General features: G+C 33.8%; 1 protein-coding gene across 1 annotated transcript in view; it reads right to left on the reverse strand.

The window, feature by feature from the left end:
• Nucleotides 1-13117: 13117 nt before the first annotated feature.
• The window catches only part of LOC149828836 (uncharacterized), a 39302-nt gene continuing 29222 nt past the window's right edge, over nucleotides 13118-23197 (reverse strand). Inside the window, exons 3-5 of the mRNA XM_090017754.1 lie at nucleotides 14202-14455; nucleotides 13711-14087; nucleotides 13118-13393 (exon numbers count right to left, since the gene is read on the reverse strand). Of these exons, the coding sequence (XP_089873880.1) occupies nucleotides 13731-14087; nucleotides 14202-14455 (611 nt within the window). The 3' untranslated portion in view covers nucleotides 13118-13393; nucleotides 13711-13730. The remainder of the gene's footprint in view (nucleotides 13394-13710; nucleotides 14088-14201; nucleotides 14456-23197) is intronic.

Raw genomic sequence — 23197 nt, forward strand, 5'->3', positions numbered from 1 at the left:
TCTCTCTCTCTCTCTCTCTATATATATATATATATATATATATATATATATATATATATATATATATATATATATATTGAGAGAGAGAGAGACGAATGTATATCATCTGGTTTTCCGCAGCTGATCACACAGTGCTGGAAAATGTCATTTTTTGTAAAAGGACCGTTTAGTGGTCACAACTGCCGCTAAATGATCATTTTCCACCCAAACCTTTAGTGGCGGTCATTACTTTTAAAGGTCAATAAAGTGAAAAGAAAAAGAAAACAGACACGCCCTCATATATATATATATATATATATATATATATATATATATATATATATATAGTCATGAGAATATGAGAACTAGAAATATGGACATTTCAACAAGTGTTTTTGCAAATCCATGTGCTTGGCATGGTGAATTTGATAAGAATCAACCATTGGATTGTGTATTTTTTGATAAAAATGTGATTTTTGAATGCTTGAATATTTATGAAGATTATGAGGCATTGATTTTTTTTTAAATCATTTATGCATCAAAATCAGATTATTCAAGAGCGGGATCTTAAAATATCAATCATGTAGATCACATCCATATGGTTAAATTCAAGAAAAGAAAAAAAAAGCATGAAAATCGCGGTTCACACATTAGTTCTGTATTCTAGTGACAATCACATGACTTGTAAAGATTGCATTTTGGGGAAATCTAAAGTTACTCCATTTCCTCAAAGAAGTTACTTCACCACTCGGCCTTTTGAACTTGTTCATTCCGATGTATGGGGACCTTCCCCTATTTTGTCTAAAAGAGGATTTTCGTATTATGTGGTCTTTATTGATGACTTCACTCGATTTACTTGGATTTACTTCCTAAGTCGCAAATCCGAAGTTTTCTCATTCTTAAAGAATTTCATGCGATGGTTAAAAATCATTTTTTGGGAAATCTATCTATTCTTAGGTCCGATTCGGGAGGCGAATATATGTCCAATGATTTTCAAAGCTATTTAAAAGAAAATGGAATTTGTCATCAATGTTCTTGTTCCAACACTCCGCAATAAAATGGTCTTGCGGAAAGAAAGCATAGACACATAATAGAAACCACAAGAACGTTATTAATTTCAAAAAATATTCCAAAATCCTTTTGGGCCGAAGCGGTTCTAATCTCAACATACATTATCAATAGAACCCCTTCATCTTCTTTGAAAAATCTTTCTCCATTTGAAAAAGTTTACAATATGTCTCCTGATTATAAAAGACTAAGAATTTTTGGATGTAAATGCTTTGTTCTAACTCACAAAAACGATAAACTTTCTCCTAGGGCTATTGAATGTATTTTCTTAGGATATGGCGAAAAACAAAAAGGTTATCGATGTTTTGACATACTCAAAAATAAACTTTATATCTCAAAAAATGTCACATTCCTAGAAGAAGAAAATGTTTTTTCGCACCAACCAAATGAAAATATTGATTATTCCTTTTTATTTGACTTGTTACCTCAAGAAAACATAATAGATGATCATATTGATCCTAGTGAACCTCTTATTGAAGATCATTTTGAACATCCAAATGATGATCAAAACTTAGAAGAAAATGTTTCAAGACAAATACAAGTCTACTCTAGAAGGAATGAAAGAAATCCTCCTTGTGCCCTTGAAAAATTCTCTCAAAGTGAGTCGATCGAAGAAACCTCTCAAAGAAGATCAAATCGCATTTCCAAAGTACTAAATAGATTTGTTTCTTATGATTCTTTTTCTCCTAACTTTTGAGCATGTCTACTTGTTCTTCACTCCTTTCATGAACCATCGCATTACAATGATGTTAAACAATATGCTCATTGGAATGAAGCTATGGAATTAAAACTTAATGCTCTTAAAAAGGCACAAACTTGGGAAATCATTGATCCTCCCAATGGCAAGAAACCTATTGGATGTAGATGGGTTTTTAAAGTAAAAACTAAGAGTGATGGTTCATTAGAAAGGTATAAGGCTAGGTTAGTAGCCAAGAGATATGCTCAAGAGTATGGGGTAGATTATGATGAAACTTTTGCCCCTGTTGCTCGAATGACTAGTGTTCGAGCTCTTATTGTTATAGCCTATGTTAAAAAATAGCCTATCTTTCAACTTGATGTCAAAAATGCCTTTTTGAATGGAAATTTAAATGAAGTAGTTTATATGGAACCTCCTCCAGGTATGAATTTAAATGGAAAAATTTTGAAATTAAAAAAGGCCTTATATAGACTTAAACAAGCTCCTAAATCTTTGTATGACAGGTTTAGTAATGTATTAATCAATTTAGGATTTTCTTCTTGCTATACTGACACTGCTCTTTTTGTTAAGAAGACAGGTGACTCCATTGTTATGCTTCTATTGTATGTTGATGATATGATCATCACTGGGAATGACAAAAAGGGGGTAAATGATGTAAAGTCTATATTAAAAGAAACTTTTGATATGTCTGATCTTGGATACTTGAGATATTTTTTAGGAATTAAAGTGGCCTATTCTGCGCGATGATACATCCTATCTCAAATGAAATTAGCTGCAGAAATTTGTACTAAATCAGGAATATCTGATGAAAAGAAGGTTGAGACTCCCGAAGTTATCAATGCAAAACTGAGACTTGAAGATGGTGTTCTTCTAGAGGATTCAACTCCCTTTCGTCAATTAATTGGATCCCTCACCTATCTATCCATCACACGTCCAGATATAGCTCATGCGGTTCATGCAGCAAGTCAGTTTCAGCATGCACCTACTTCGGTTCATATGGCAGCCGTAATGAGAATTGTGCGATACATCAAAAATACCATCTACAAGAGACTCTTCTTATCTGTTTCCTCATCTCTTGAATTAACTGCTTTTACTGATGCTGACTGGGAGAAAATCCCAATGATCGTATCTCAATTACTGGTCTTTGTATTTTTTTAGGTGAATCTCTCATCTCGTGGAGATGTAAGAAGCAGCAAAAGGTCTCTCTATCATCCACTGAAGCTGAATATTGGGTTATGGCAATGACAACAATGAAAATCGTGTGGCTCAGAGGACTCCTTGGGGACATGGGTGTCCTCATCTTCTCACCCACCAAGCTCTGTTGTAACAACAAAAGTGCGATCTACATTGCAAGCAATCATACGTTTTACGAATGGACCAAGCATATCGAGATGGATTGCCACTACGTTCAAGATGAATTCCTTAGAGGAACTATCACATTACCATACGTCACTTCAGAATATCAACTAGCTGACTTCTTCACCAAAGCGCTCCCAACTCCACGATTTATGTTTCTTCTTGGCAAACTTTCGGTCTTCTCCCCGTAAAGTTTGAGGAGGCGTGTTAAATTATGTGTGTGTATATATATATATATATATATATATATATATATATATGTATATATATAGTTTTTTCTCTTTCTTTCCTCAAAATACCCAATAGGGGTATTTGGGTAAAACCACATGTAATCTTTTTTCTTTTTTATTTTTTTCTTTTCTTCCCTTTTCTTTTTACTTTTTTCTTTTTTATTTTTTGCTTTTTGTAAGACCACAAGAGCCCCACACATGTAGTCGTTGGGGCCCCAACAGTCAGATTTATGATTGTTGGGGCTCTCAACGACTACATGGGAGCCCCTTGTGGTCCCCTTCTTATGTCTTCCTCCTCTATAAATAGAGGAGGTCTTTCCTCTTGTAAAGCATTGGGTTTTCACCCTTCTCTTCCTTTCTTCAATAATATTCAACTTATGACTTTAAGTCATTTTCTACTTTGTGAGTTTTGTGTGCACACCTTTGGTGTTTGTGTTATTCGCTCTTGTGGTCACTCTTAAAGAGTGCTTTGCTCTATTGGTGCTTCTGCCTCCTTTCATTACATGTTTCTCATATTTGACTCAGGTTTAGCTAGATGAATATTGATTGTCCCCAGCTAGAACCTCTAGGTTGGAAGAAATGGTTAGAAGAGGCAAGACAAAGGAGGGACCGAGCAATTTTCATTTGCATGTCTTTGGTATTCAATGACGGCCCCATGTAACTGAGTCTAGAAACATACTTAAACTCAAGTTTCTAAATAGAATGGTTTAGGAATTTCAGCTAAACTTCTCCAGAAGACACCCTAGCTTTTGTTAGCTTTCATTTCTAGTGATCTCACCTCATTGAGAACAGCAACACATCATCTTGCATAAAAAACCAGATTGAATTAGTTGTAACAAGGTAAAACAACAATAAAAGAATGAATCACTAGAAGAAATTCCAGTTATGACCAAGGGAAATGTTGTCACATGGATACATGTACAAGCATACTGTACAAGATCAGCACAACTGGTATGATATGGGTGTTTCTGTCAAAAAATAAGGATGCCAGGGTACAGATTGTTATGCACAGGTGTGATACAGACTTTGTACAAAAATGTATTTTTATATACAATGAAGGATATGATATGTGTTCATAAAACAACACTCAAAGGCACCCAACACCAGAACATGAAGTACAAGCACCGATATGTGTATGCTTCACTTTTTTGTTAGATCCTTGAATCATTTTTTTGCCACTATGTTTAATCAACACATAAAGATTGATAGATTATTGTATCTTTGAACTGGTTTGTCTTGTAATTTATTATTTATTATTAAACTGTTATTTTGAAATACCCAAAAAAACAAATTTCAAATATCCCAGAACTCGGACGAGTCAGACCGAGTCAAGGCAAGCCGAGTTTACCCTGCTGGAGGGCCGAGCCGAGCTGAGTCACCGAGTTGACTCGAAGAGTTTTAAAACCATGGAAAATAGTATAAACAAATTCATGCATAAATTTAAGAAGAATCACAATCAATAACTTATCACAAATACTTTATCATTCAAGCATTCAACCAAATATCATGCAAAGCCAAATATGCATAGATGCATGAACTAATGTTGAACAGTAAAAAATATATGATTCAATGTGCGTGCACGAATAACTTATTAAGTTATTATCAGAGTTGTTTTTGCATGCATGTTCCTATTTAAATACACACAAGTTTAATTTTTACTTTTCTTTAAACTAGCGGATACTCAAAACGAGCACAATTCCTGAGTTAGGTTCTCATTTGTAGCTTAAAACACAATTTGTATTTTATTACTGGGTTCCACACTTGTTCCTCGACTGATATCAGAAATCCTAACCTTTCATCGAAACATTAGGAATCATCACCTAATGTCGAGACATCAATGAAAATATCCCACCATTGACATCACTTTCTTGGTATACCAATAACTATAGTTGAATCAACACCATCACCCTCAGGCAAAGTGGTTGAAATCTCCTTAAAGCTGTGTTCGGAAGGTGAACCACCATATCAGGTTCAAAGGTACAATCACACACAGAGAGTTTTAGTATCCTTACAGTTCTCCATGACCGCCATTGAAGATTCTCACACTGTGGAAGGAACATCAAAGAAAAGATTAATTACATTGTTTGGTCTCTTTTACCATTTCAAAACAATATCAAGTTCTTTACGCAAGAACCGTTTTGCAAATTCACATGCAAAACAAATAATTTCAGGCCCTAGCCCTCATAATTTAACAGTGTAATTAAATTTGAAAAATCAATAATTTTCATAACTAAATTTTGCAATGCATAAATAAAATCAACACTAGAGCAACACATGCTCCTAGTCTACACGGCCGGCAGTGGTTCACATCTGACCACTTACACATCTCAAAAATAATTTAAGCAAATTGCAAAAATTCAATGAACATGCAACACACAGTTTCCAAATATGTTCAATGCGCATTTCAAACATAAAATGAATGCACATTAAGACAAGTACATACACATATGAATGCAATGCTTGTAGACCAATCATTCATGATTAATTTCATGCATATAATCAAACAAACATATATATGATCATAGTCATGCAAACATCAAATTATTTTCAAATTCATGTGTATGACATGCACAATTGCAAACTAATCAATTTAGGACCAGATTGATGTATCAACTCAAAAAATACATATTCCAGACGTAATCAGGTACGTGACCATCTTCATGTACGTGTATCTGCTATCACAAAACCATTTGCAGCTTGTCTGATTCATGTACATACTCAGAATTATGTACATGTATCGACCATAACAATAATTATACAATCTACGGATCAGATTCATGTACATGATCAGATTCATGTAGATGAATCGACCACTCAACAATAAACATATCATAGCTTATCTGATTATCAAGCCAATAGCTAAGGTTGATCCATATATCAAAATCATGTACATGGGTCGACCAGGCTAAAATGTACATGTTGACAGCATGTTGGTTGATCCATGTACAAGATCATAATCATGTACATGGGTCGGCCAAACCTATATAAATACATATACAACATGCTTGTTGATCTATGTACATGATCAAAATCATGTACATGTGTCGGCCAAACCAACAAGTAATCATGGAACAGCATGTACATCATGCTGGTTGATCCATGTACATGGGTTGATCAGACAAAAAATAATACGTATTAGCATGCTTGCTGATCCATGTACCTGATCATAATCAGGTACATGGGTCGGCCAGATCTGTACACACATACAGCTGCATACATGATTCACTTATTCCAATAATGAACAGCAGGCTGAAAAACAAAAATATTTCTTGTTTAACAGTGAAAATAAATATGAATCACATATATAATTTAGATGCATGAGCAGGTAACTCGGAAAATCTAAATTAGAAAAATATATTTGGATGCATGGGTATGAACTCGATAAACCTAAAGTACATGCCTATTTTTCAGATACATAACCAATAAAATCAACATATCTGAAAACACGTGTACATGCTCAAGAAAGCAGACAAAACCTGAGATCTATTTACTTACATATATTCAGATTGCATGAACAATAACAATCAATAAATTTGAATCATAAAATTACATTCAGATGCATGAACAAAAAGGTCGATAGACCTGAATATATATAGCATGTATGAACATAGGGGCTCAACATATCGGAATCATGAGTGTGTTTTCAGATGCAAAACAGCAAAATCGATATGTTGAGTTACAAGAATATCTTTAAAAAAAAATCTGAAAATATATCTATCTATCTATATTCAGGTTCATGAACAAGAAAATCAACAAAACTGAATCACGAAAACACATTCAAATTTATAAGAGTCGACCAGCCTAGTATATATATATATATATATATATATATATTCAAATTTGCATGAACTTGAGAAAATTGACAATATGAATTCAAATGCATGGTTTAAAAATCGATATGCATATTTTCATATTTGATGCACAAGGAAAATAGAAAATCAAATAAAATAAATCTCTCTCTCTCTCTCTCTCTCTCTCTCTCTCTCTCTCTCTCTCTCTCTCTCTCTCTCTCTTTGTATATATATATAAATTCAACATTTTATATATACATATATATTTGATATAAGATTATCTTTTTTCCCTCAAAACCCATGCCCAAATCGATTTATATGTATTCTTGTCCTGTAAGAAATTAGAGAGAAACCCGTACCTTGAATCGAAGATCGAAAAAGATTAGAAAATCGACGGATGCTTGTAAAAAAATATTTTTTTTCCTCTTTTCTTTCCCTCTTCTTTCTTTTCTTCTAGCCTACACAATTTCCCTTGTTTTTCTTTCTCTATCTTACTATCTATCTCTACCTTTTTCTCCCTCTCACTCTCTAGAACACGAGTTCTAGAGAGGGAGAGACTACGGACCTCTTTTATATTTTGTTTAATGGTTTCTAGATAGGGGTGACGTCCCCTCTAGAAACCCCTTAACAGAGTAGAGTTCTACTACTTATCTTCTACATTTTTATTTTAATTATTTTTATTATTTTATGTATTTAATATTGTAAAAGGATATTCTAGAGGGTGAAGCTCCCTTATGGAAGATGTTGTGGGGTAGAGTTCTACCTTAGGTAGAACTCTGCCTCATCCTTATTTTAATTAAAAGGTGTTTTTAAAACTTTAAATTCAATTCTATTTTAAAATTGCCATAAATGGATTTCGAATTTAGATTTGGATCCAAGATCCAAATCTATATCCAAATTTACATGGATCCAACCTAAACCAGTTCCTATTAAATATGGATCCTGGACTAAGTCTAGATTCATATTAACTTGGATTAGACAGAATGGATCCAGTTCGATCCAATCCAAAAAAAATCAAAATAAAGACTGGCCATTTTTTGAAAAATGCATTTTTTGGGCCAACAGTAATTCGATTTCGAAAAAACAGGTCACCAACGCGATCTACATTCCAAGGTGGATCTAACGGTTGTCATACCTGAATTTCTCTTTCAAATTTTGCTTGAATTTAACCTAAATTTTGCTTGAATTTAAAGGTTAAACCCCAAAAATTTCTCAAGTTATAATTAACTCTTTTAACTCTTGTCAGCGGGATCTAGGCCATGCCCAGACCCTGCTGACGTTTAATCAATTTCAGCAATTTAATAAAAATAAAAAAATTAAAAATTATATTTTTTGCCTTTAAAAATCATGAAAAAATATGAGATATTACAATCTTACTCCATCAGTGGGACAATGATGCTAATAAAAGCAAGGTTTCCAAAGGAAGACACAATAACAATTCATACCCTTATTACAGACATTGCAATACGAAACAAAACCAGGAGCTAAAAACAGGATTCACGAACTTAATATCACAATAACTTGACTATCACGTTTATGCAAAAGCATTATACTTCTTGCTTGCAAAGCATGCACTCTGAGATACTGTAATATCGCATATTTTCACACTTAGTTAAATTTGAGATTTTCAAAAATTTGGCTAAGTTTTAAAAAAAAATCATTTGAACCTCGAAATTAGGCTGATGCTTTGGAGTCTGGGCTTGTCCCGGGTCTCATTTCCAAGGCCTAAACGAGCCAATTAAAAGTTGATAAAAAAGTTTTATTTTCAACCTTTAATTTCAAGCGAAATACGAGTGAAATGCGAGTTATTTTCGGGCGAATTTTAACTGTAATGATATTTTATTTTCCTCGATTTGGGCTACAGTTAGCCCGAAAATCATATTTTTTCAAAAATTGAGCAGTTTGTCGGTTCGGATCTGGATTTGAATCCAACTGGATCTGATGGATTTGATCCAAATTAATATGGATTTGAACTCTATCCAAGACCCATATTAATCTGGATTTGATCCAGCCCAAAACTTATTTGGATTTTTGGAGATGGATTTGGATTTTGGATTTTGGATTTTGGATTTTGGATTTTGGATTTTGGATTCAGATCCAAATCCAAATCCATGCCCAACGATTTTTCCAACTTTAAATTCATTAGAAACCTTTAAATTAAAGTTAATTAATTTTAAGAAGCATTCCAAGTTAATTTGGCAATTTTTGAAAGCTCCTGAAATTTTATTTATTATTTAATATCAAATAATTAATTAATTAATTAATTTAATTTCGAAAATTTAAAATGACAATTGTTTATGACTCTAAGTAGAGCCCTTAAACCGATGTAAAATCACTTTAGAAGTGTTCTAGTTCAATAATATAATTTTTTGGAAGCTTCTAAGTATTTGTTTATTAATAAATAATAATTAATTAATTAATTGATTAATTTTAATTCATTCCGAGATTTATTTTTTAGAGTGTTTAGGACTCTTAGTAGAGCCCTTAAACACACCTATAAGCATCTAAGAAGGTTTAAGAAACATGGAGTTCCAAATGAAATAAAACTATGAAAAAGTCAACTTAGAGAATTTCAAAATTTTCGGAACTCTAAGAGAGAAGAGAGTTTTAGTTGGGGCTGCACTCACTTCTCGAGCCCATCTAGAGCTCTATAAATAAGTCAAAAAAAAGGAGAAGAAAGAGAAGGAAAAAGAGAGAAAGAGGGAAAAGGAGAGGAAGAGGAAGAAGAAGGCTACCTTCTTCAATCATCCGTCGTTTCCACCATTAAATCCATATTTTTTTTCAATTTACGGTAAAGGTACGGGTCTTTCTCTTGTTTTGAATGAGAAAAAAAGAGCATGGATTTGTATTCCATGCAAGATTTTAGTGAAATTCATGAGAAAAGAGTAAATTTGAATATTTACTCTAAGATCCATGGTTAAAATGAATGTATTTTCTTCTTTTTGAAAGTTAATTTGGAACAAAATATATGTAAAAGTATTTTTATATTAAAACAGAATTTTTACCATGATATGACGGTATGTTTAAAGGCATGTTTCATGACAAATTGTTGTGTAATGGGGTTATGTAAAAGATGATTGTAAAATCGATATGTGCATACATACTTGTAAGTTTATTTGTTCATATATGCTTAAAATAAAAAATCTGCATAAGTATGGTTGTGAATGGGTATGTATATCCATGTTGAGAGTCGGCTGGCCTATCAGAACTGGGCATCTCATTTAGGGCCAGCCATTCGTTGGTTGGGCAGGGTGTTTAATAAGGTAAACTTGAAAAAAAATATATATCGACATATGTTTATTTCTTGATGGTGGAACTGGTAATATATGTATTGATGAGTCTCTAGGTGCATTCACATGAGTACCTAAATTTTTAATTGCATATACCTCCTTAAGGAAGTTTGAATATACATATTTGAAGTATGGACCGGTATATGCATGCTAAATTAATTGGAAACATGCATATGCATACACGTTCTGGAGGAAATAAATTTTATATATGTATTTGGGTGCTCATGCCCAGTCGAGTTGGGGTCGGTTGGGCAATACCCAGTCCCTGTGGGTCTGGCAGCACTTGCCAAGTGCTGGCAGACTCCATCTGTAAAAAAAAAAAAAAGATTTTATTAAAAAGGTTTATAAACCCAGCCGACTACCAGTCGGCTGGGCATGCGTGTTTGGGCCAGTTGGCAGCTAGCCAAACCCAGTTTCAGCTGGCCTGCCAGGCCTCGGTGACCTTCACAGGCCCAGCCCTTTGTCATCTAGGTAAGGTATTCAAAAAATAATAAAAAAATATTTTCAGTTGTGCATGTTAATTCCCAGATTTGTTATTTCAAATTGGGCTTGGTTGTATTCATGTAAAAGCATAAAAATTTTGCATGTTGCACACTTGTAAATCATGCTTAATCGAAGTGTTAGTACACAATCATTCTTGTAAGCACGTGCATTCTTGAAATTGATGTGTTTTGCATGTAAGAAATCGCATAAATGTTCACATGCTCAAATTGGATATTCTATGTTGAGTTAAAGTATTGATATAAGGTTGTTTTCTTATGCATGAGCATACGTAAAATTGATACGTTGTTGCATGTAAATATCGCATGAGTGGTTACATGTTTTAATTGAAAGAATTCATGACTGAAAACATGCATTTGACATGAATACGTGTATTAAATGAAAGCATGCATTGGACATAAATATGAGCATTGAATAGAAGCATGCATTTAACCTGGATATGTGAACTCATGCACATGCATATGAATATTATTGTTTCATGCACATCTCTAAAATTTGCATACATGAATGTGTATTGAGAAGCATTTAAAAGTAATGCATAGTGGCATGTTATTCAAGATTTTTGCATAAGAATGCATCGATGATCAAAATGGATCATCATGGGTTGTGTAAGCCTTGAGCATATGTTGCTCTTTGTTTTAGTTGTTTTATGCATTACAAAAATCAAATATGATATTAATGTTCTTATTGCACTGTTCTATGTTGTCACGGGTTGTGGTCCTGTGAAGAGCTTCGTATGTTGATTTGCAAACTTGTGTTATTAATTCTGCATGTTGAATTACAAAATTAAAAGAGATGAATTTATAATAAGATAAAAGAAATTAAAGAACCGTGTAATCTATGTTTTCTTGATGTCCCTTCTATAGTGTGAAAATCTTGGACATTGCAGTTTTGGAAAAACCGTGAAGATACTAAAACTTTATGTGCATTGTTGTTGCCCCTGAACCCGATATTAATGTTCTTCTCCTGGCCACGGTTTTAGAGAGAGATCGCTACTTTGTCTGGGGTGATGTGTAGACAGCTGTTGTTTTGGTATACCAAGAAAGTGGCATTATGGTTGTTGATTTTTATAGTGTCCTGACATTAGTTGTTGATTTTCAATGTTCCGATGGATGGTGTTGATTCCTGATATCGTTCTAGGGCTAAGTTTGAAACACAATAATAAAATACGTGTGTGTTAAGTTACCCTTAGAACCCTACTTGACCTCAAGAATTCTTACACGTTTGAAGTATCTGAGGGCAACGGTAATTAAAAAGGGAAACTTAAATTGTGTACATTTAATAGGAATATGCATATGAAAAGAAAACTTTGATAAAAGATAATAATTTATTCATGCATTGCACTGAAATCATGCATATTCCTGTTATGCATTAGATCATGCATATTCCTGTTATGCATTAGATCATGCATATTTATTTGTTTACTTAGTTGTTATATATTGGTAAATGCATGATGTTTCTTAATGTATGTTAAATGTTTTTATTGCTTAATTTGTGATCTTTGTTGTTTGTTAAATGTTCTTTCATGCTTAGTAATTGTTCTCTATTGTTTGAATAGTTAATTGAGTTATGACAATCTATTGTTTGAATAGTTAATTGAGTTATGAAATTGTCACAATGGCATTCATTTAAAATATTGCATGAATTTTATTTATGTTCTTTTACTTATTCGTTTCATTAGAGAGATTCGTACACAGGATTCTTTGGATTCTGACACCCTTATTTTTGTGTTTTTCGCAGCCCCAGGTGCCTAGTAGGGTGACTTGCTTTTAAGAGGAACTACGAGGAGACTACATGATTTCCTTGTAGACATTTTTTTGGACAGCATGGCTCTTCTTTTTGTTTTTTTTTTATATTTTATGTACTTATGTCTCAAACTCTATGCATTTGAATAAATAAAGTTTGGTTTGAAAGATGAGTATAAGATCCCTTGTGGTGGTGGTTGTATTTAACTGTACAGGCCCCGAATTTCTGAAAATGTTACCGCACTTGGAAAAAAAATATTTGCCACTTTTTCACGGGTATGAGTTGGGGTCGTTACAGATACTCACCATCCAAAACTCCAGTGTTAAATCTTGTAATTGCAAATACTAGATCATGCAAAGAAAAGCACTCAAACTATTCACTGGAAACTTTCTCTTTTTATTTTTTCAAACTCATGTCGTTAAAGCATTTGACACAGATATCTCAATTAATTCAGAAGAGTGCCAATAAGAATCATCTGTTTATCTCTACTATTAAGGCAAATCATTTAACCACCCACCAGCAACACTGAAGAAAAGCATAAAAAGAAAATCAGTAAAAGTCATGCATCCAAGTATGAGATTTTGACATGATTGCGCAGAGAAGACCTCAATTAAACTCAGAACAAGGGCAATACTCTGTCGCAACTGTTAACATGATCACTCACAAAGTGCTCCATTGTACCAATGACTGCAGATGCTTTAACAAAGGAAAGAGCTCTAAAAGATTGTATTTGATCTGCATCACAATGGGAAAATATTTATATATATTCCATCCAATAATATAGACATCCTAGAAACTGTTAGCATTGAGCACGGTATGTCTAAGACAGCTAATCCTTTTAAAAACCATTGTTACTCTTTAGACAAGCAAATAGTTCGAACATGACAAAAAAAATTGTAAAATAAAAGATTTGGAGCCTCACACGTAAGAAAACACTGGAAAATAATGCACAAAAAATTACTGAGTCTTACAGGAACTTATTTATTATGCCAGAAATTAGATCAAGAAACACAGAGATTCAAGGTTTACACCAGGCATTCAAGCTTTATCACCTGCAAGTCAGAAGGTTTAACTAGTAGTAACGAGGATTAGTGTCATAAACCCGTCCACTTGGATAAGGCCCCCTTGCATCAAATGCAGGAATCCTAGCATGAGGGTGAGAAGTGTTGCCATATGATGGCATCCTCTCCCTATAAGCATCATAAGGTCTTGTAGGGTAACCCTGGTGCCTTTCACCCAGTGAACCCCCATAGCCATGAAGATCACCAGTTCCCACACTGCCATGTTCATATTGTCTCCTTGTAGCCTGTTGGTACTGTTGTTGGCGCATCTGTGCTTCTCGTCGCAGAAAATCTTCTAGATGGTTCCTGTGTCTCGCCCGCATTGCAGATAATTTCTCTTGATATTGTTCATCAATTTCCCTCATTCTCTATAAGAGAGATTTATAGCATTAGAAGTTAGAACATATGAATTCTCTGGAGGATTGAAGGGGGGAGGAGGGGAAGAACCATTATTAATGGACAATTTTCAAAGTAAACCAAACCTTCAGATGCCTTGCATTTTCTTCATTTTCTGCATCTTGTTCTTCATTGGTTAGGCTCATAATTTCATCCATGAACTTCTGGTCAAGAGCTTCCAAAGTCTCAGGCAATTGTGATTCCCCATAGCCGATTTCCATGTCTTGCTCATGATGATCAGAGGCTTTGGCATCAGTGTTATTGGCTGCTTTCTCCATTACTGATTTTGGATCAGATTTTTGTCCTTGATAGAAAGAGTTCACTGTTTCAGGGCCTTGACCTGTATATATCATGTTATCAAGCACAAGCAATAAACTTAGTGCACATAAACACAACAGACATTAAATTCTAGATCTTGTGACGATGCCTCGCTGTAAAACAACAGAATTATAGAAAAATTGGAAACTAAAAGAAGCAAAAAGTAAGAAGATACAGGGTTCCACTAAACCTCGAAGTAGATATGGATCCCTCAAACTTCTTAAAGTAAGCAGGTGCATATATTGGGTTCACATTAATGCTCATAAATCATGAGCTATTTGATAAGTCCAAGTAGAACCACGGCCCAAGCATTTGAGCCCCAAGCAAGCAAGTGATCATTAACACATCATTCTCTTTTTATAATTTTCCTGGGTGGGATTAAGTCAAGAATAAATGCAATAGTGGTAAAGTCAAACATTCCACTAGGCATGCGTTTCATTTCCCATCCATAACCAGGACTGGCAAGTAACTGACAGAGATAATGATCTGAGATTTTGCATCAAAATAATTTAATATGTACCTACTGGGAATATTGAGTCATAATGCTGATTTGTATTTTTTATTCTCAAATTTCAGATAAGAATATTTTATTCTAGTCCTTTTTCTTGTAGAAGAAAAAGAAAAAAGTTTTTTATTAGCCCCCACAGCACATAATGCACCTATTAGCAATTCTGAAGCCCTAGGACCTGATAGTTTTACAATTGAGTTATTTGTCTTTTTGGATTTTGATCGGAAGGACAGCATTGTGCTTTTTATAAAGGAGGTTATGCATATGGTAGCCTCTCAAAAATCCAATTCTGAAGGAATTCAAGGCTGATGATACTTCTCAACCAACATCAGTATTAGGCAGCATTTACAAGTTTTGGCAAAAAGTCAGAGTCTTTGGCCTCAAGACAAGTACTGAAGAACCTCATTTCTCCTATGTCATAGGAACATGCCATTTTGGCTGTGTACCTGCGACAGGACACAATGCTGACACAGACACTGACACTTATGGATATTATTTAATGCTATTTACTACTTTTAAACATTTAAATAATATTTCAATAAAATATTTTTATTATTAAAATATCACAAATAGTTTTCATTGATTAAAAATTAAAAACCCATGTCTTCGTGACTTATTTGGCAACAAAATTTTGAAGTTGTGTGTCAAATTCATGTCGCAAATCAGATCATACCCGTATCTTTGTGACATAGTATTTCCCCAACACAATGTCTGCTCATTCTAGATAGATGGATCCACAATTACAAAGAGACCGCAAAGAAAGCAATTCACTTACACATACTATGAAGGCTCCAGCTTTCTTCAGTGAATTTGGAGAAGGAATTTAAACCTATCAGTTCGAACTTCCTTTATTGTGTATAGACTGAATGAGACTCGCCGAAGTTGGAACTTCCTTATTTTTCGACTAATACAATTTCAAACAGCATTAATAGAGGGACCAGACATTTTCTCTCCCATTCATTAACCTTAGAAAAGGAAACCCTCTCCCATTCCCTCCTTTAAGTATTACACATAAAGGTCTCACCCTTCTTAAGAAGAAGAGAGCCATCTCTAACACATTTGTGGTTTGCAAATAACATTCAAGCATTTGGATTACTTCTTCCTCTTCAGACATGATTAATTTGTCTAATCTTGAAATTCATTGCTGAAATTTAGATTTAAAATGAACAAAGATATATGTGGTAGTGATAGTCTTTAATTTTGAGAAGATGCATAGAATGATCAATGAATGTGTCTTTAGATAATAGGTATTAGAGTTTTATAGATTAGATATGTAAAAAATGTGTATCCATGCCCTAATTTTCATAAAAAAAATCACGCATTTGTGCCTCATAGCCGTATCATATACATGTCCATCTCCATGAACACTGAAATAGAAAATTTAGCATGATGAAAAGAATAGAGAACAGCAGCTACTAATTCATGATCTGGCATGTCCAGAACTTCTGTTTTCAAGAAGGGAAGATTAAGGAAATCATATTGATTGCTGCTTTCTACAGACATCCAGGAAAATATGCATAACTATTGAATCTTATACAGTATATAACCATATCATTTTTTATATGGCAGCACCCAAAAGTAGCCAGGACTACCAACCAAAAGCATGTTCATATGCTGGGCATTTTGAAGCGCCAAGTTACATAAGATTTGAGGATTACAAGAGCTTATCAACAATAAAAAAATGTATTGAAAAGGAACTTGCCCTTAAAAGGGCCAGGTTCTCTATTCTTTAGAAGCAACAGGTTGTTGACACACCATACTCTGCAATTGGGTGATGGTATTTGGCAGGTTTGCATGTATCATAGGGGATATACCTGAAGTGATAAAGTGATGCCTATACAAAGAGGAAATAGCACTTATTCTCTCACCATAGGGTACCTACGCTCGCCGATTCAACTTTTTCTTCATACCATAAGCCCACCATGATTTTAAAATAATCTTGTGAAAAAGCAACATAACCATTTGCTTGTATCAAGGAAGAATGAAAAAGGTCATTCTGATGTTGATTTATGAGAGAGGGAGTTATGAGGAAAATGAATCAAAGAAGCCCTTATTTCTTCAATTTTCTAGACATAAGGGCCTTCCTACATAAGATAAAAGGAGAGTGAGAGTCATGCAATAAAACAACGAGGGAAATGAAAAGGATTTAACAGAAGGAGAAAGGATCATGGAGAATCCCCATCAGTGAACAAAAGATAACATAAGATAAAAGTAAGCATGTGTGAAAGAAGAATGAAGTCCCTAAGAAAGAAGATGTAAGATGGAGGAAAACGCATGAGCTAGAAGAGGAAAGAAGGAGAGCCACACAAGAGTAATACATAAAAGAGCCATTGTACTTTTACTCACCTAGACACAAACAAATTACAACTTATCCCATCACTAATTAGATGACTATATTCCTGCATACATGAAATAAAAACTAATGACAAAATAATCCCAGAAAGAGCTAACAATAACAAAAACACTCTTAAACACACTTTGACCCATTGGGGCAAGTATTTTATATATACCCAACTTGCCTAAAATTTCTCCAAGTACAGATTTTCCAACCACTTTAGTGGAGACATCTGCTAGTTGATATTTGGTTTTCACATATCGAATACAAAATAATATTTTTCTACAAAATGGAAATCAATATGTATGTACTTTGTTCTTTCAATGTACGCCAGGCTAATTGCAATCAAAATGTTTGCTTGACTGTCACGAAGATCTATGGGCAGCTTCATCTTGACCCCAAGATCTTCAAGGGCATATTTTATCCAATAACCGTTGCATATGCCATGTGCTTGTAAACTTTAAGAGAAGATGGGGAGAGAGAGAGAGAGAGAATGTGTATGTGTGCAGTCAAAACCAGACTCAATAATGAAATAGCGTTGGGTGCTCCATTAAAGTTCTATTTATAACAAAATACATGCATAAATTACAATAAAGCCTTTTGGAAGTTACACGTTGTTATCATTGCAAAAATTTACTTTTGCAAGTCAAACTGACCTTTGAAAAAAAAATTGAAAATAACTCGCCTCTGTTTTAAAATGCGGGATAATTCCGAAAAATGGGACTCGCCTGTCGGTACGAGGTTCAACCATTCCTGGCACCTTTACCAGGAGTAATTGAACCAAGGATCAATCTGGTGCTTTGTTTTGCTCAACTTGTCTAAACCGATGTTCTATTTCCTAAATGCACAAAGAATCAGGTATGTGTTATGAATTTCAGAAAATGCAAATTTGAAAACATGATGTATGCTTCAGAGATTTGAAATATTTGAAAAAGAGAACACTTTGAAAATCGTGAACCACATTGGAAAATGCTCTTTGAAGAAAGAGAAAGTCGATTTCTAAAGAAAAGTAGATCTTTTGAGAAAGTTGAATCCTGAAAAAAGACAGATTTTTTTAGAAAAACGATTTCTGAGAAAGTTCAAAATGACTTAGAGAAAGTTAATTTCTCTGAATTTGATCTTTGGAACTGAGGATATAACTTGGAAATTCGTTATTTGAGATTGAAAAATACTTGAAATATCCTTGGAAGACTGAAGGGAGTTTTGAGAAAATCGTTTTTGAGGAAAATTAGGGCAAATTTGAGAAAATCATTTTTTTTAGATGGAATTGGGAAAATACATCAGAAAGATGGGTGTGTGGCCCTGTGAAATATATTCATGATGCAATCTAAACCTAGATGATGCATGAATATGATTTTGAGAAAATATTTTTTGAAGATTTCTAATAAAATTGTTTGAAAAAGGAATTTATGTGCCTTATAGAACTTTAACGAAGTAGATTCGCCTCATATCCCTGACTATGGCCACAGATATGGATTGAATATATCTCATTTGATTCTTAAAGGAGAAAAACATTTATAAAGCTTTGAAATATGCACTGGTTTTTGAAGATAGCCTAAGAGTGTAGGCTGATTGTGGCTTAAAAGAAGATGGCAAATCTAGATTTTGTTCGTATTCTGATAATGGTCATAAATACGAACTCAATCAAGTTTGTCAACTCCCTAGAAGCTAGTGCACGTGCCTTTCGTGTAGACAATGGTGGAATTGAAATATGTGCATGAATGACAAACATAACAGTTATATATCAAAGTTTAAACTATATACAATGCAAACCCTAATTCTAAGCAGGAATTGAAATTCTTATTCCAAATTTATTTACAAGGTACATCACTAATTGAATTTAAATAAAGAAAAATAAAAGGAGAAATATAGCCTCGAATGTCCCTGCAAAACTAAAAAACTTGTTAGTGAAGATATGTCAGTTTTTCTGGATTTACCCAATAATATTTGGAAATCACTGAATTTATCCAGACATAAGCCTTTTCCATGTTTTCCCTGATATAAACATAATAAAGAGTAATGTAAAATTGAAGAAATAATAAAGATAAATAACTTTGAAATTCGAAATTTGAGAAAATTTGACAAAAATACCCCTGAAAACAAAACTATAGCCTCGAAATCAGGGTTTTCAAAAAATATTTTAGTAAAACTTTGAGTTTAGGGTTTAAAAAGACTCAAATCAAAGCCAAATCAACTATGCAAAGTCCTAGCAAGATTCTAAATATGAACAAACCCTAAAAACATAAAATTTTATGAAGAAAATCAAAAATATCATGAAAAACACGGTTTTGCCAGTATTTCAAGATCCTACGGGCACCCTGTTTTGCAATTTACTCAATCCAAGCATCAAATGAATTCAAAAATTAACCAAAATCAGCATGGACAACTATCATAACACTAAAATTAAAATAGAATCAAAAAGATCATTTTTTGACATTGTTTTCATACGAAAATTGCAAAATAACCCTAAAATATGCAATTTTTACCCACGGGCACGTACCTATCACAGTGTCAGACCCGAATCAAGAGTAAAATCACCATGGAAATTCATAAAATTTTATAGAGGAATAATAGACAGAAAAACAAATATTCTTCATTTTACAGATCGAAAAAATCATCTCCTGTTAGGGAGATATCGTTCTGGCAATCTGTACTTGAATTTAACGAATATGAAATATATCAAAACAAGTGCTTCTGGTTTCGGGTACAGAGAAAAATAGCAAACCACATCAGAAAATTCTAAAATTTTAGCAGTGAATAGCACTTTCAGATAAAGATTTTTCCTTTTTACAGATCGTCAATCGAATCTCCGGTTAGGGAGATACGATTGACACAAGTTGACTTAGGGTTTGAATAAAGCATAACGAGTTCTAAGAAGTTGGTCCTACTTTCTGACAGAGGAAAAATAGCAGACAGTGACAGAAATTTATAAGGAAATTACAGTAAATAATAGATTCTAATACGAAGCTAGTGCAATTTACATATCATGAATCGGATCACGGATGACAAAAATATCACATCTGCAACTTATACTTGAATATCAATAGCGATTTTAAGTAACAGGAATCACGATTCGACTTTGTATTTTTCTGACAGGGTTCCCGAACCCAAAAATGTCTGATTTTTTTTACAGGGACTTACTGACAAATCCGTAGATCAACCATAAAAAAAATCAGAATTTTCTACCGAAGATTTAAACATGAAATAGCATGATTTCTACATACCTAGAATCAAAATATACGAATATCTAATAAAACACTAAAAAAACTAATTTAAACATGGAAACAAATAAAAAATACATGAACAGCCTAACGAAACTTAATTTAATGCTAGAATATATGAAATAAATATTAATATAATAAAAAAATAAAAAAATATATAGGGAATCCATGGATGGAATTGATTTACCCTTTGAAAATATGGATTTAGCCCATTTAACGGGTAAATCTCATATTTCATTGGTTAAGAATATAAAAAACAACAATCTAAACGATTCTAATGGATTGAAATTCTGAAAAATAGCATTAAACAGAGTTAGATTATCTTTTTGGACCGGACTTGAGGTTCTTGGATAAGATTCATGGTTAAAAACCATGAACAAAGGGGGCGACCATGGTGAAATCAATTGAAAAATTATAAAAATAATAATAAAAAGCATGAAATAAAGTATAGAAAATTACCTTGGGGGCTGCAGCTGCAATGGAGAAAGGAGGTGTTGGAGAGGAGAGAGAAGCTCCAGGATTTCAAGAGAGAGAGGACAGGGGTCGACCCCCCTATTGGGTTCTATTTATAGAAGTTTTTTAGGTTTAACTAAAGAGTCCTAAAAAAACTAAACTCCTTCCTAATTGGGTTTGCTAGGGGGCGATTTTTTTAGGAGAGACCTACCCTAAATTGACTCTAGCTAACCTAGCTAAACCTAATTAGACTCCCAACTAACCTAAAAGACTCCAAATGTGGCGCCACCTAGTGTGGGCCCACATTGGGTTTTCAAAACTTTAATTGAAAAACCACTAGTTAAAAACCTAAATAAAATGGATTTTCAAAGTTGGTTTTGACTCTTCTAAACCCCTAACCTAACTAGAACATTGACTAACCCTGACTTCTGCAAATGTGGCACCACCCCGAGTGGGCCCCGTTTGATTTTTCAAAAACAAATTTAAAACTTGAAACTGAGGGGGTTTTCAAAATAGATTCAAAAGTAGACTTGAGATTGAAAGTTTTGAAATGACACAGAGTCCTGACTAGTTCAGAACTCCTCCAGATATGGCGCCAACTGAGTGGGCCCCACATCGAAGTTTTGAAAAAGTTGAAATAAAGACTGAAAAGGGGTTAAAATCAACAGATGAAATTCAAAGGTTTTGAAAATAGAGTTTTAAGCGGACTGAAACTTTGGATCAGAGTCCTGAACCAATTAGGACTCTGAGATTCTCGGGTTTTGAAAACCAAACGAGGAGTTTTTGAAGGATTTTCTCAAAACTGATGAAAATAAGTCAGAAAATACAGTCAGGGTTAGAGTCATAACTCAATCGAAACTATGAAATAGAGTCCTGAATCAACCAAAACTCTGCAAAATGAACCAATTTTCAAAAAACAAATGGAGAAAATGAAGATGGAAGTAAAAACAAGATTCAGAATAGTCCTGATCAGATTAGGACTCCGAGACAGAGTCCTGATCGAACTGAAACTCTAGATTTTGAGAATTTTGAAAAACAGATGAAGGATTTCCCGAAAACCAGTGAAGATAGCAACAAACAATAAAATCAGAACAAAGTTCTAATCCAACTGGGACCCTGTGAGCAGAGTCCTAATTTGACTAAGACTCTTAGAATTTTGGATTTTTTGAGAAAACAAACGAGAGGATTTTAAAAAACAGATGAAAATAAAGTAGAAATTGAAGTTCAGATCAGAGTCCTGATCTGACTAGGACTCTGAAGAAGAGTCCTAATTCGATTAGAACTCTGAGAATTCTTTGTTTTCTAGAAAGCAAATGATGAGATTTTAAAAAGAACTTTTGAAAACCAATGAAAATGAAGTGAGAAAATGAACTCAAGATAGAGTCCTGATCGGATCAGGACTCTGGGACAGAATCTCAGAATTTTGAAACTCTGTGATGAAGGTGTAACAACTTTGGTTTCTGAAGGGATAAATAAAGAGATTTTTGAAAGGTTTTCTCAAAATTGAAACCAGGGTCAAAGTCCTGATCCAACTGGAACTCTTTGAATAGAGTCCTGGTTTAACTAAAACTCTGAGTTTTTGACTTCTTTTGAAAGATTTTGAAAGAATTTGGTTGAAAACAGGTAAAATAGCAATAAAAGATAGAGTCCTGATCTGACTGAAACTCTGAGGAAGAGTCCTAATCCGATTGAAACTCTAGAATTTTGGCTCTTTTGAAAATCAAATGAGAAGGTTTTGAAAACAAATGAAGAACAAGAGTAAAAGATGAAATCGGGATAGAGTCCTGATCCAATTAGGACTCTGGGAAAGAGTTCTAATTCGACTAAGACTCTAAGATTTTAGCCAAAACAAAAGATTTTTAAAGGTTTTCTCGAAAATAGGTAAAAATAGAAGTGAAAGGTAGAGTCCTGATCCGACTGGGACTCTAGAAAAAGAGTCCTGATCCAACTAGAACTCTGAGATTTTGGCCAAAATGACAGAAATGGGTAAGGGATAATACTACATCTAGTTTAAAATCAAAATGGAGTTTTGAAAAGGTTTAAAAAGATGAAAAGACAGAGTCCTGATCCAACTAGGACTCTGAGATTTTGGCCAAAATGACAGAAATGGGTAAGGGATAATACTACATCTAGTTTAAAATCAAAATGGAGTTTTGAAAAGGTTTAAAAAGATGAAAAGACAGAGTCATGATCCAACTAATACTATGAAATTTTTGATAAATCTGATAAATGAAGAAATCCAGAAGC

This window comes from Nuphar pumila, chromosome 9 (assembly GCF_984573655.1).
Source record: "Nuphar pumila chromosome 9, dmNupPumi1.hap1.1, whole genome shotgun sequence".
Classification (NCBI taxonomy): domain Eukaryota; kingdom Viridiplantae; phylum Streptophyta; class Magnoliopsida; order Nymphaeales; family Nymphaeaceae; genus Nuphar; species Nuphar pumila.